This window comes from Delphinus delphis, chromosome 8 (genome assembly GCF_949987515.2).
Source record: "Delphinus delphis chromosome 8, mDelDel1.2, whole genome shotgun sequence".
Classification (NCBI taxonomy): Eukaryota; Metazoa; Chordata; class Mammalia; order Artiodactyla; family Delphinidae; genus Delphinus; species Delphinus delphis.
Genome location: NC_082690.1, coordinates 9,443,693 through 9,455,411, shown reverse-complemented (window position 1 = coordinate 9,455,411; position 11,719 = coordinate 9,443,693). Strand labels below are relative to the sequence as shown.

Here is an 11,719-nt window from a genome sequence, read left to right as displayed (position 1 = left end):
AGTCCAAACGGCGTCTTTTGGCTCCTGCCCCTGGGAGGCTGGGGCAGCCCTCTCCCCTGCAGCCTCTCTCGCCCGCCTCTTTAGGGACTTGTTGCCTTCTCGCTGCCCTCAGCACCGGCCTCCACTCGGGCCGGCTAGCACCAGGGGACCAAGGGGAGGTAACTTGAATTAAAACGCTCGTTCCGGGTGGATCCCAGGGATCAGCGCTCCGAGGCTCCCTAAGGCCGGAAGGGATGCGGCCTCCGGCGTGGACCACGTCGGGAGTTGTAGTCACCGCCCCTTGGCTGAGGTGGGAGGAGGCGGCCGGGAGGGGCGGGGCCGCGGCCGGGTTCGCGCAGGCGCACACCTCCCGCCGGGCAGCATGGCGGACACAGTGCCGCAGCCCAACAAGAGAAAGCGCGAAGTGGATGCCGAGGAGGCGGAGGCGCTCGGCACAGAGGGGAAAGAAGCGGGCGTTGGGAATGGTACCTCTGCCCCTGTCCGCTTACCTTTCTCCGGCTTTAGAGTGAAAAAAGTGCTGAGGGAGTCTGCGCGGGACAAAATCATTTTCCTACACGGGAAGGTACCATTAGGCAGCCCTGGGGAGGGGATGCGGGAAGGAGTGACCCAATCGTCGCCTCGGAGGCGGATTTTTTTTTTTTTTCTTTTTAGATTCTTCGGAAAATACCAAGCACATTCCTCGGTGGGGAGCGAGGAAGGCAGAGTGCACTAAAATTCAGGGGGGTTAGTTCGTGGAGGAGGCAAGACTACCTGTGAAATTAAGGGAATTAACACGCGTAGGGCTAATTTTCCTAATTCGTCTTTTACTAAAAAAACCTAACATTTGTAGAGTGTATTGCCGATTCATAATCACATGTTGAAGTCCCTAAGCAGTCATCAGTCATTCATTAAACCTGGAAGTTGCTAGGAACCCAGCAAGTGTTGCCGGACGGTCTTGATCATCCAGGCCCCAGGTAGGGACATAGAGACTGGGAGGTCTGATCCTTGCTATAAAGAACTCCAGCCCCAGCCGAGGAGACAGTTTATTAAATTGGTGATTCAGTTCCGCATATCACGCTCTGACAGTCTAGCACTGAGCTGGGTGCGGGGGACGTAGTGATGAAAGTTACCATCCTTGGTCTTCAGGAGAGCCGAGTATCTTCAGCTAATGCCATGTGCTCAGCTTTCCAGCAGGGGCTGAGGAGAGACTGGAGACCACCTCAAGAACTAGTGAGGACGCTGGCCAAGGGTTCTCCAGAACTCCTGGCAGGAGCTCTCACTTTTGAGAGCATCAGGGGGACCTGGTCGAGGCTTCCGCCGAGGCTTCCATGCCTCTCTGTGTCTCTCTCTTTTTTTTTGGCGGTGCTGGATCCTAGTTCCCAGACCAGGGATTGAACCCACGCCCCCTGCATTGGAAGCGTGGAGTCTTAACCACTGGACTGACAGGGAAGTCCCTGCAACTTGTTTTTTACAAGGTTCTGTCTGGTTCTCTCACCCCTACCTGTCTTCAGTCTGCAGCACCTGCTGAAGATTTTAGCCATGAGAACCTTCGACCTAGAAGCCTGTTGGGATACCCAGATTCTAGTTTCTGTTTCAACATTGACTATTCGTGTGACTTTGGGCAAGCAGTCTTCTCTGGACCTCAGTTTCTTCGTCTGTAAAATGGGGAGAATTTGACAGAGGCCTTGTGAGCCTAAAATAGAAGACAGCTGAGAAGCTTTGCATCGTTTAGAAGGAGGATGTGAGAGCTGCCACAAGGATTTGGGCTGATGAGATGCCTTCTCTGGGAGAAGAAACATGGGTGCCATCGGCTAGACTTCCCCAGAGGGAAGACTGCAGGGAAGGAAATCCCAGGTGCTGGGATTGCAGAGGCCCTGGGAGCTTTTACATCTTTTACCTTTGCTCTCCAGGCCTCACCTGTGCTTCTGCCCCTGGGCCCACTGATGGTGTCTCACCCACAGGTTAATGAGGCTTCTGGAGATGGGGACGGAGAGGATGCCATTGTGATCCTGGAGAAGACACCATTTCAGGTGGACCACGTTGCCCAGCTCCTGAAGGGCAGCCCTGAGCTCCAGCTGCAGTTCTCCAATGATATCTACAGCACCTATCACCTGTTCCCTCCAAGGCAACTGAGTGGTGAGCACGTGGGGTGGAGGTGGCTGCCTGTGGGGAGAGTGGGATGGTGGGGAATTAGGGGGCGTGGTGACCACTCCACAACTGATCTGCATATTCTGGTGCAGTGGTTCCCTATGGAGGAAGGAGCAATCTCTGAAGACATTTTTGGCTGTCAGATCTGGGGAGGTGGGGTGCTGCTGGTACCTAGAAGGTGGAGACCAGAGATGCTGCCAAATATCCTACAAAACACAGGCTGGGCCTCCACAACAAAGAAATGGCAACGGTGCCGAGGCTGAGAAACCCAGTTCTGGTGTGATGTGCTTTGGGGTGACAGTGTGATTCATAGGATGGAACGGTTTCATCTACTAATTGAGTAATAATGATTGTCAGCACTTATTAAACCCTTACTGTTGTGCTAGCCACCATTCTAAGTACTCTACATGTGTCATTGTACTTAGTCTTCAAAATAGCCCTATCGTGATAGGACTTTACAGGTGAGGAAAATGCGATGTGGGAAGGTTAATGCTGTGTGTCTAAGATCACACAGCAAAAAGGTGGCAGAGAAACTGAGATCTTTTTAGTCTCTTTTTTTAGTCGACTGAGGACTTGCTCACCACGCGGCTGTGGAATGAGCAGTGTGCTGGGTGCTGCAAGATCAGTTAGTTCCCTGAAGGAACTCACTTTCTAGGGGGGAGACAGTGTGATTGACGAAGGACTGGAGAAGGGCAGGGGTTTGTGGGTTAAAAGGCAGTGATTTGGTTTTGATTGCAAGTATTTTTTTAATTTATGAAGAAGTGGAAGAAGAAGAATATTCCGTGCCTAAAGCCAGACGCGATGTGAGCTTTTCTCCTTTAGACGGTTAGATTCAGGAGGCAGCTTCGTGGGAAGCATGAGGCAGCCTGGTTGACCTTGAAGGTTCCTTCCAACCAGGAAATTCTGGAATGTGCTTTGCAGCCCAGGACAGTTTTATAATATCCTTCTGTCTTTATTTGTCCTCCAACATTTAAGAACAGTTTGGCTTTACGGATATCCTGCCACAGTCTTTTGGATAGACTTAGTCTTTTCTGCACCCCCGAGAAAGGGTTCTCTTGTTGTCCTTCGGAAATATATGTGAATGCTTAATGTGAGACAAGCAAACTTTTCACGGCTGGAAGCAAAAGAGCCCGGTCCTTTGTTGAAAGAGGGCCAGATTGATCGGTTCCCGTTGACGGAAATGGACGGCTGTATTTGCTTTCTCAGGCGCTGACATTTAAGCAGACATAGTCGTCAACACAGCGTGACGAAGCATGACAGTAGCCAAACACTGTAGTCAAACATGACGTGGGGCAGCCCCCAAACTACAGGCTCTGGGACCGTTATTCTGCTGCACCCCTTGCCCTTGCCTTACCCTTTTCTCTGTCCACCCTCCCCACCCTCATCCAAAATTCAGAAGGTTTTGCTCCACAGAGCAACCTTGTAGAACTCCCTTTCATATTATTTTTTTCAGCACATGTACTTCTGTGGTGCTGCACACAGTGGGTGGTGGCTACTGCCCCGTCTTTCTATTTTTGTCATTTTTTCCCAGGATAAGCGCTGAAAGAGGCAGTGGATTATCAAGATGACAGGTGTTCGTCCCCATTCAGCCCCGAAGATGTCTGCACCTCTTCCCCAGTGCTGTACACTCCTACCTGGGAGCCTCAGGTTTTAGCTCACCTTTTCCAGGGCTCACTGTCTTTTTAGCATAAGCACACAAACAGTGCATTATATTCTTATTTTTCCTACTGAAACTAGGCATGGCAACTTGGAAGTCATAACAGCCTGGCTCAGGGCTCCACCCTCATCCCTCTCTCATCTCGCTGTGCCTCCTGTCCCTGGATGACATACCAGATCAGGGATTGGCAGACCTTTTCCGTCAAGGACCAGAGATAAATATATTAGGCTTTGTGAGCTACTAGTGGTCTCTGCCACATATTCTTTTCTTTTTTAACCTTTTTAAAAATAAAAGTACTGCTCTTATCTTGCTGGATGTAGGAAAACAGGCCATAGGCTGGATTTGACCTTCTGGCCATAGTTTGTCAACTTCTGTTCCAGATTTTTCCCACTCACAGTGTGGTCTGTGGACCAACAACATTGGTATCGCCTGACAGCTTGTTAGAAATGCAGACTCTCAGAGCCCGCTCCAGACCGCAGAATCAGAATATGCATTTTAGCAAAAACCCCAGGTGAGTCACATGCACACGAAACTCGTTGAGAGGTCCTGGTCTTTGAACACATCTGTGGGTGGTGTTCACATTTATTTCTCCATCTCTGACCTCTCCCAGAACCCCAGGCTCATACTGAAATAAACACTGACTTGACATCTCCATTTGGCGGTCTCGTAAGTACCTCAGAGGTAAAATGTGGGAACTGATGCGCTGTCTTTGGAAGCACTTAGCACCTATTAAATTGTAGCCACTGTAACTGTTCTGATGTGCTGGGCCCTGTGCTGGGTGCTGGAGCTTCAGAGATGAATGAGAGGTCATCTCTGCCCGCTCAGTCTTGTTTTGGGGAGGGGGCACCCCACAAGCTACTGTGAAAAGGGGGAAGTAAACCTCTCAGGGTTGGGTCACTGCCCGGATGTAGGGAACAGCGGTCCTTGGACGTTGGAGCCGTGTCAGACTCATTTCCAGGCCCCAGCAGCCAGGCCTGCATCAGGTGTTCAGTAAATGACCCCTGAAGAATGAACCCACAGACCAGCCCACCTCTCTTTTGTTTCCTGTGGGCCAAGCATTCCACAGCCACGAGGTGGCAGCACGGCCAGGGTATTCCTTTGGCCTTGGTCCTCAGGCTTCTCGGCCCCGCCTCTCCAGTCCCAGTCACCAGCTCATTTCTCAGCTGGCTGCTCTGAGGACTTCTTCTGGTATTTCTCTGTTCTTTGGCAGACTTCTTCTCTTCTAGCCTGAGGTTTTGCTGTCTCCTCACTCACCCCTTCCAAGTTCTCAGCCGACCACAAAAGGCTGTTCAGCGAGGCCCTCATGGCCCCCCTACCCCGTTGACCTAATAGAGCACAGGCGTCGAAGTCCGACCCAGCCAAGCGCTAACACTTACTGGTGCTGTTTCGTAGTTTTCATATATAGTGCAGGGGTCAAGGGGTCCGCCCTCCCCCGGCTGGGATCCTGGCTTTGCCATTTACCAATTGTGAGAACTTGAGTGTCTGTATTCAACCAACAGATTAGGGAATGCCTGCTGCCAGGTACACACAGGCGAGGGCATCAGACGTTACCTCCTTTGGAGTTGTAGTGGGGAAGTCAGACAGCAACAAGGAGACACATCGACACGGCCGTGAACAGGAGAGGGGCTGCTCGGGCTGGGGACCAGGGCTCTGTGGACACGACCCCCAAGCTGAGGCCTGAAGGATGGAAAGGAACCAGCTGTGCAAAGAGCTGGTGAGAGGGGCGGGGAGAATGCCCCAGGCTGAGGCTGCAGCACGTGTTCTGGGGGAGGAAAGAGAAACAGAGCAGCGGGAGGCTGGTGGGTGGTTGGTGACCGAGCTGTGTGGCCCAGATGAAGCCGAGGAAGTAGCTGCAGTTATTTCCTTGTTAAATTAGGTTAGTAACTGAACCTACGTCAGGATGGTTATGAAATAAATGAGACAAGAAAGGGTGTTTTAAGATTTTTTAGCCTCTATCCACAGTGAGAGATATATAGTTTACATTGTGACCCAGTGCAGAGAGATAAATATATGTGAATATAAGGTACAGAAAGAATTCACAAAACAGTACTTACCCTTAGTTTACGGGACACGCTCTAGTATTCTCATCTTCCTTCCAGTCTTCTCTGTTTCCTTTTGTTTAGATGCTGGTCCTAACCTCCTAAATTAATTTCCTCACCCCTGTCATGGGTTATGACCCACTGGGATGAGGTATCTGAAGCACTCAGCACAGTGGCGTACGGTGTGGACTCAGAAGTGTTAGTCATCTTTTGTTGTTGTTTTTCCACCTTTAAAATTATATGAGCCTTAAGTGGAACAATATATGTAACAGAGGGAAACACGCCTGGCCCTGACCACGGTCCGGTTTCCTTTGTTCCCCCTGTAGCCATGTGGCAAATGTGAGCACCGTGTGGGCCAGATGGCAGGGCAGAGCCTGGCCCCCTCCTGCTCCGGCCCTCACGCTTTCACGCCCTGTGGCCCATCAATGGAGCCCTTTCATTGAGAACTCTGTTCTCTTACCTGGGAAGAAGGGGGCAGATAGTAGGGAGAGGGGTGTGACTCAGAAATCCGGACTGCCTCTGAAAAGGCCATTGTTTTCCCTGCTGTTAGAGCAGGGGTGGGGAATCTCAGGTTCAGAGCAGAAGGCTTCTGTGTGTGAGTGAGGCCGGGCCAGGGAGCAGAGGGACCCCTGGGAATCCCATCTTCTCGTGGTTGCAGGGAACTCCCAGAACTCTAGCTATCTAGCTACAGGCCCGGTATTCTGTACAGAGGCAAACCCTGGGGCTCTGGAGGAGGGGCATTTTAAAAGGCCAGCCACTCTCATTAGAGTCTTCCTGGCAGCATAGAAAAAACTAGAAATAGTCCAGATAACAGCTAACAATAAGAGTAAGTAAGTAAATCCTGCACCGGACTACTTCTCCACCCAGCTACACACGTCAGGAAGGAAGGCTCTACACGCACAGAGCCGGAAAAGCAAGACATAAAATACTCACCGTGTGATTCCTCGATTCCGATTAGATCACGTTGAAAAACAAGCAGAACCAAACAATACACTGCTTGGGGATGCATTCATGCCTCATAAAACTAGGAAGACAAAAAGAGAAATGATTAACCCCCAGTTCAGCAAAGTGATTATCCCTGGCGGGGCAGGGCCGAGACTTCAGGTAATATTTGTTTCTTGGGCTGTGTGCTCCCTGCATGGATGTTCTTTTATTTTAGGTCTTTAAACAGTATATATTTTCTATTCATGTACATATGTGTGTGTATGTAAAATGTGTGTGTGTGTATATATACATATATATGTGTGGTATATACACACACACACACATTTAATATTTACAGTATATCTCCCAATTAAAAGTTAAGAAAAACTGGCAAGTCCTTGGAAGAACTAAGAATATTCCCCAGGTGCATTGCAGGGCTCTGCCCTCATTCTCAAGTTTGGTTTCTAGTCACTGTTGCTGCAAGTAAAAGTGTTTGATTAAGGCTTCCTGCCTTCCTCTGGGTCTGGGGCACTAGCAGACTTTTGTTTCTGTTCTGCCTTCTGTGGACAAGGGAGCCCCGTGCTGTGTGGTGCCCACTCGGGTCAGTGCCAGCGGGCAGAAGAGGGTGGCATGTGGCCTCCTCCAACGACTGGAGGACAGGGCCGGTACCAGGCTCCGTGGCTCCGCTTCGGCACAGACTGGCACAGGCCTCTCACCCCGTGCCCTCGGGTGTCCTCCGCAGCCCTCCCGGCACAGCTGAGCTGAAGGACAAGTGCAGTTTGAACCGTGACCAGCAGGGGAAGCCTTGCCAGACAGGTCTCGGCCAGGACAGCACCAGAGCAGGGTGGGGAAGGGCGCCAGCGTCACCCAACACGAGAAGTACCTCAGGCTCAGGGCCACATCACGGAATTGCTCTGAGACTCAGTTTCTCTGAATGAGAAATGAGGAATCGAGTAGCCGACTAGCCTACCTCAGGGGGCTTCGGTATCCGATGAGGTCATAAAATCATCATTTCTCAGCTCTGAATGGGATGCAGAGGTCAGTCATCAGAATTGCTTGAGGAGCTTTCTTGAATACAGAGTCTGGACCTACTGACTAAGAATGTCTGGGGTGGGCTGGGGCATTTATCAAAGTCGTGCAGTCACACGGTCAAGTAGAGACGGGCTCTGGCCTGTCTGGCCCACCCTGGTTCTGCCTTCTAGAAGTAACTACCATTAAGACAATTTCTGGGGTTAGTGCTTCTGGTGACTTCTTCTAGACACTTAACTGGGTAATACGCTTATGCAGCTCTTTCTTGATTTATCGATTTTGACATTATCAATTTCCCACAGTGGAGGATGAAAGTCTTAGCTCCTTTACATTTTCCTCACCCTCCCTCCCTCCCTCCTCCTCCCAATTTTTGATGTTTATATTATTATTACCAGGGTTTTTTTCTTAACTGCCTTTGGAATCCTAAATATATTGAAATCTTTAGTCCTTATTCCATGTACTATAGGTTGTATCACTGTGCTGGGGGAGAGTATCGGTGAGAAGCCTCCGGCCTTCCCTTCCCAGCACCTCTTCTGTCCTTTGCTGTCCCCCAGCTTCTCTGTCAGCTGTACTGTACTTGTATTTCACAGCTCCCAGGCAGCCCTGAGATCACGAGGGCAAACCACTTACAACCATTCTGTACCCGGACAGCCATTCTGTTTTTCACATTCAGTACAGTATTCAATTACGTGAGATAGCGACACTTTATTATAAAATAGGCTTTGTGTTAGATGGTGGTGCCCAGCTGTAGGCTAACGTTAGTGTTCTGAGCGCGTTCGGGGTAGGCTAGACTGAGGTATGGTGTAGGTTAGGTGTAGTAAATGCATTTTCGACTTAGGATGGGTTTATCTGCATGTAACCTCATCATAAGGTGAGGAGGACCTGTACTCTGTTTTTGAAATTACCTAGTCATTTACTTTAATAATTTGTTATGTATTTCCTTCCTTCCTTCCGGAAACACTTCCAAAATGCTCTTCTCTTTTCGCTCCGATCTGGAGAGCTGATTCTTAAGGCATGCCTTGAGCTCCCAACAGACTTCCCTTCCACAGCTGCTTTCCTGGGTTAGATCCACTGTCTTCTGGATGCTGCGTCTTTTTCTTTCTTGTTTTACTCTTGTTTAGCTGAAGTACATTCTTAAGTACTTCCTCAGAAAGAATAAATGAGAGGAAAACTTTGAATCTTTTGTTTTGCCCTCACTTTTTTTTTTTTGGCCGCACCACGTGGCTTGTGGGATCTTAGTTCCCCAACCAGGGGTTGAACCGAGGCCCTTGGCAGTGAGAGTGTGGAGTCCTAACCAGTGAACCACCAGGGAAGTCCCTGCCCTCACTTTTAATTTATGATTTGACTGAATACAGAATTTAAATTTATTTCTCCTCCCAATATTAAAGGCATTGATCTCTTAAATAAAGCATTGTTGCTAATAAGATATCCAATGCCAGTTTAATTGTCATTTCTCTGTAGCTAACTTCGCTTTTTGTTGTCATTTGTTTGCTCTGTTAGTTTCCTTCTCTGGAAGCATATAAGATGTCTTCTATCTTTAGTGTAGTGGGGTTTTGGAATGCTGTGTCTAGGTTGGATTTTTTTTTTTTCATTCACTCTGCTGGGTACTTTTGGACCCTTTCAATTTAAAGTCTTATGTTAGCCTTTCACTCTGAATATTTTTTCTATTATTTCTTTGATAATTTCCTTCTCTCTGTTTCCTTTATTTCCTCTTACTGGAAATCCTATTAGTTGTTAGACTTCCTATATTGGTCTTGAAACAGGAGGGAAGGGGGCAGGGCACAGCCTTTGAAAGAATGATATAGCCCGAGGACATGACATAAACTGATTAGAACCAAATGGTCCAAGATGGCAGACAAGTCAACTTCCACTAGACCTTGAGCCTCAGTATACACTCACTGTAACACATCAGCAAGCTAAATGACACACCCACAGGCGCCATGACAGTTCCAAGGATCCATAAGGATCAAAAAGTGGGCGGTGGCCCCATTCCTGGAAATCCCCACCCCTTCCCTAAATAGCTGGAATACTCCTCCCACTCATTAGCCTATGAAATCACCCACCCCTATAAAAACTGACAGCCCCATACCCTGGTGCCTTTCTCACCTTCTGAGATGGCCCACACTCTGTCTGTGGAGTGTGTTTCTCTCTAAATAAATCCACTTCTTACCTATCACTTTGTCTCTTACTGAATTCTTTCTGTGATGAGACATCACGAACCTGAGCTTCCTTAAGTCCTGAAAGCAGGTGTGTGATCTCAGTTCGAAGACCGTGGGTTTTGGCTGGGTTTGAGTCCCGGCCACGTGGGTTCAAGTCCCAATCTGAGGTGCACGGTTTCAGTCCCATGTGCTGTTTCTGTTCTCTTCCTTTTCCCATCTGTCTTTTCTTTCTGTAGACTGGTAGATGGTCTTGACGTTGTTCTCCAGACCTCCTAGAGAAGGTTTTCATTTGGGAGCCACCATTTTAATTTTCTTTCTTCTGGTCCTCCGATTATTTCATTTTCATAGCGTGTTGCTCTTGCTTCACAGAGGCCAAAACTGGGTTGACTTTCTCTGACACACTAATTAGAATTGTTTTAAAAATTATCTCCTGACCCTTAAATGATCCCATTTCCTCTGGGATCTGGTTCTGGTTGTTTATTTTGGTCATTCTTTTTTTCCCTCAGCTGTTTTTCCCTCAGTGTCTGGTGAATGTTAGTTCATTTGTATTTATTTTATTAAAAAAATGTTTTTTGGCCGTACCATGTGGCTTGTGGGATCTTAGTTCCCCGACCAGGAATCGAACCTGGGCCCTCCGCAGCAAAAGCACAGAGTCCTAACCACTGGACCGCCAGGGAGTTCCTGCTTCATTTGTATTTAAAAATGAAGAACTAGGCTGATAGTCTAGTGAGCTGATAGGTAGGTCTGTTTCCACAATAGGCCCCTGTTGGGTGGGTAGCTGCCCAGTGCTGTGCAGACGGGGAGTGGGGCTCGTCGGCCGTCTGGCCTTGCCTGAGTGTGCAGTTTGAGCAGTTTGTGCTCCGGAGCCTGCATGCTCTCTTGTCCACCATGGCTCATGGGCCAGATCTGGCCTGCTTCCTTTTGTATGGCCCATGAGATAAGAATGGTTTTTACATTTTTCAAGAGTTGTTTAAAAAAAAAAAAGAAAAGAAAACTAAGAAGAGTTTTCCTACCCCTGCTCCAGCCCAAGGGTTAATATCTTTGGAGCACATTCCTGTTTTCATCTGCGTTAAGTGCCTGCCCCTAGGATGAAGGTAGGCAATGGATGGAGCCAGTTGGTACAGCTCTTCTCTAGAGGGGGCCTTTAGTTGGTCCCAGTCTCCAGCATCGATTCCCATCCTGTCCTCTGTCCCTGCTTGTTTAGAGCCCACATCCTCTTCTGGTTCCTTTGGTGCCATTGTGTGGCTTTTTGAAACGGCCTGAGAGTCACTATTAAATAGGAGAAGGGGACCTTCCACATATGTCTCAATATGCTGGGTGGGGCTCTGTAGGTGTAGGGAGCTTAGGCCATAGAGAAGTTACCCCGTTGAGACCGTGGCCATATGGAGCCAGTGTTGGTGAGCTGAGACAGACACCTCGTTTCTCCCAGACTCCCTTGCACAGAGCGAGTCCTAGGTGCTCATGCACAGTGGGTGGGGTGTCAGACATGGCCAGATCCATGAGATATTGAAACCTGTGTCCCTCTGACCTAGCGTTTCTACTTCTAGGTGTCTGACTTAGACAGTCACTCATGCACGTCACAAAGAGGGGCCAGAATGTCCGCTGCAGCATCATTTGTGATAGAAAAAATGAAAAATAAAACCAAAACCAACCTAAGTGACCCTGTGTGTGTGAAGGGTTAATAGGCATGGTGCGTACGCAGCCTAGGCTACAACGCAATTGTTACAAAGGAGGGAGGAGGTCTGTATGGACTGTCATGGGAGATCTCTGAGGTCACAGATAAC

At 48.9% G+C, this 11,719-nt stretch overlaps 1 protein-coding gene and 1 non-coding gene across 2 annotated transcripts in view; one reads left to right on the top strand and one right to left on the bottom strand.

Annotated features, from left to right (window-relative positions):
• The first annotated feature begins 319 nt into the window (after positions 1-319).
• Positions 320-11,719, top strand: part of DCPS (decapping enzyme, scavenger) — a 33,687-nt gene continuing 22,287 nt past the window's right edge. The window contains exons 1-2 of the mRNA XM_060017694.1: positions 320-562; positions 1,941-2,115. Of these exons, the coding sequence (XP_059873677.1) occupies positions 362-562; positions 1,941-2,115 (376 nt within the window). The 5' untranslated portion in view covers positions 320-361. The remainder of the gene's footprint in view (positions 563-1,940; positions 2,116-11,719) is intronic.
• On the bottom strand, positions 10,540-10,612 carry TRNAK-UUU (transfer RNA lysine (anticodon UUU)). The gene has a single exon. It is a non-coding gene; the product is annotated as a tRNA-Lys (tRNA).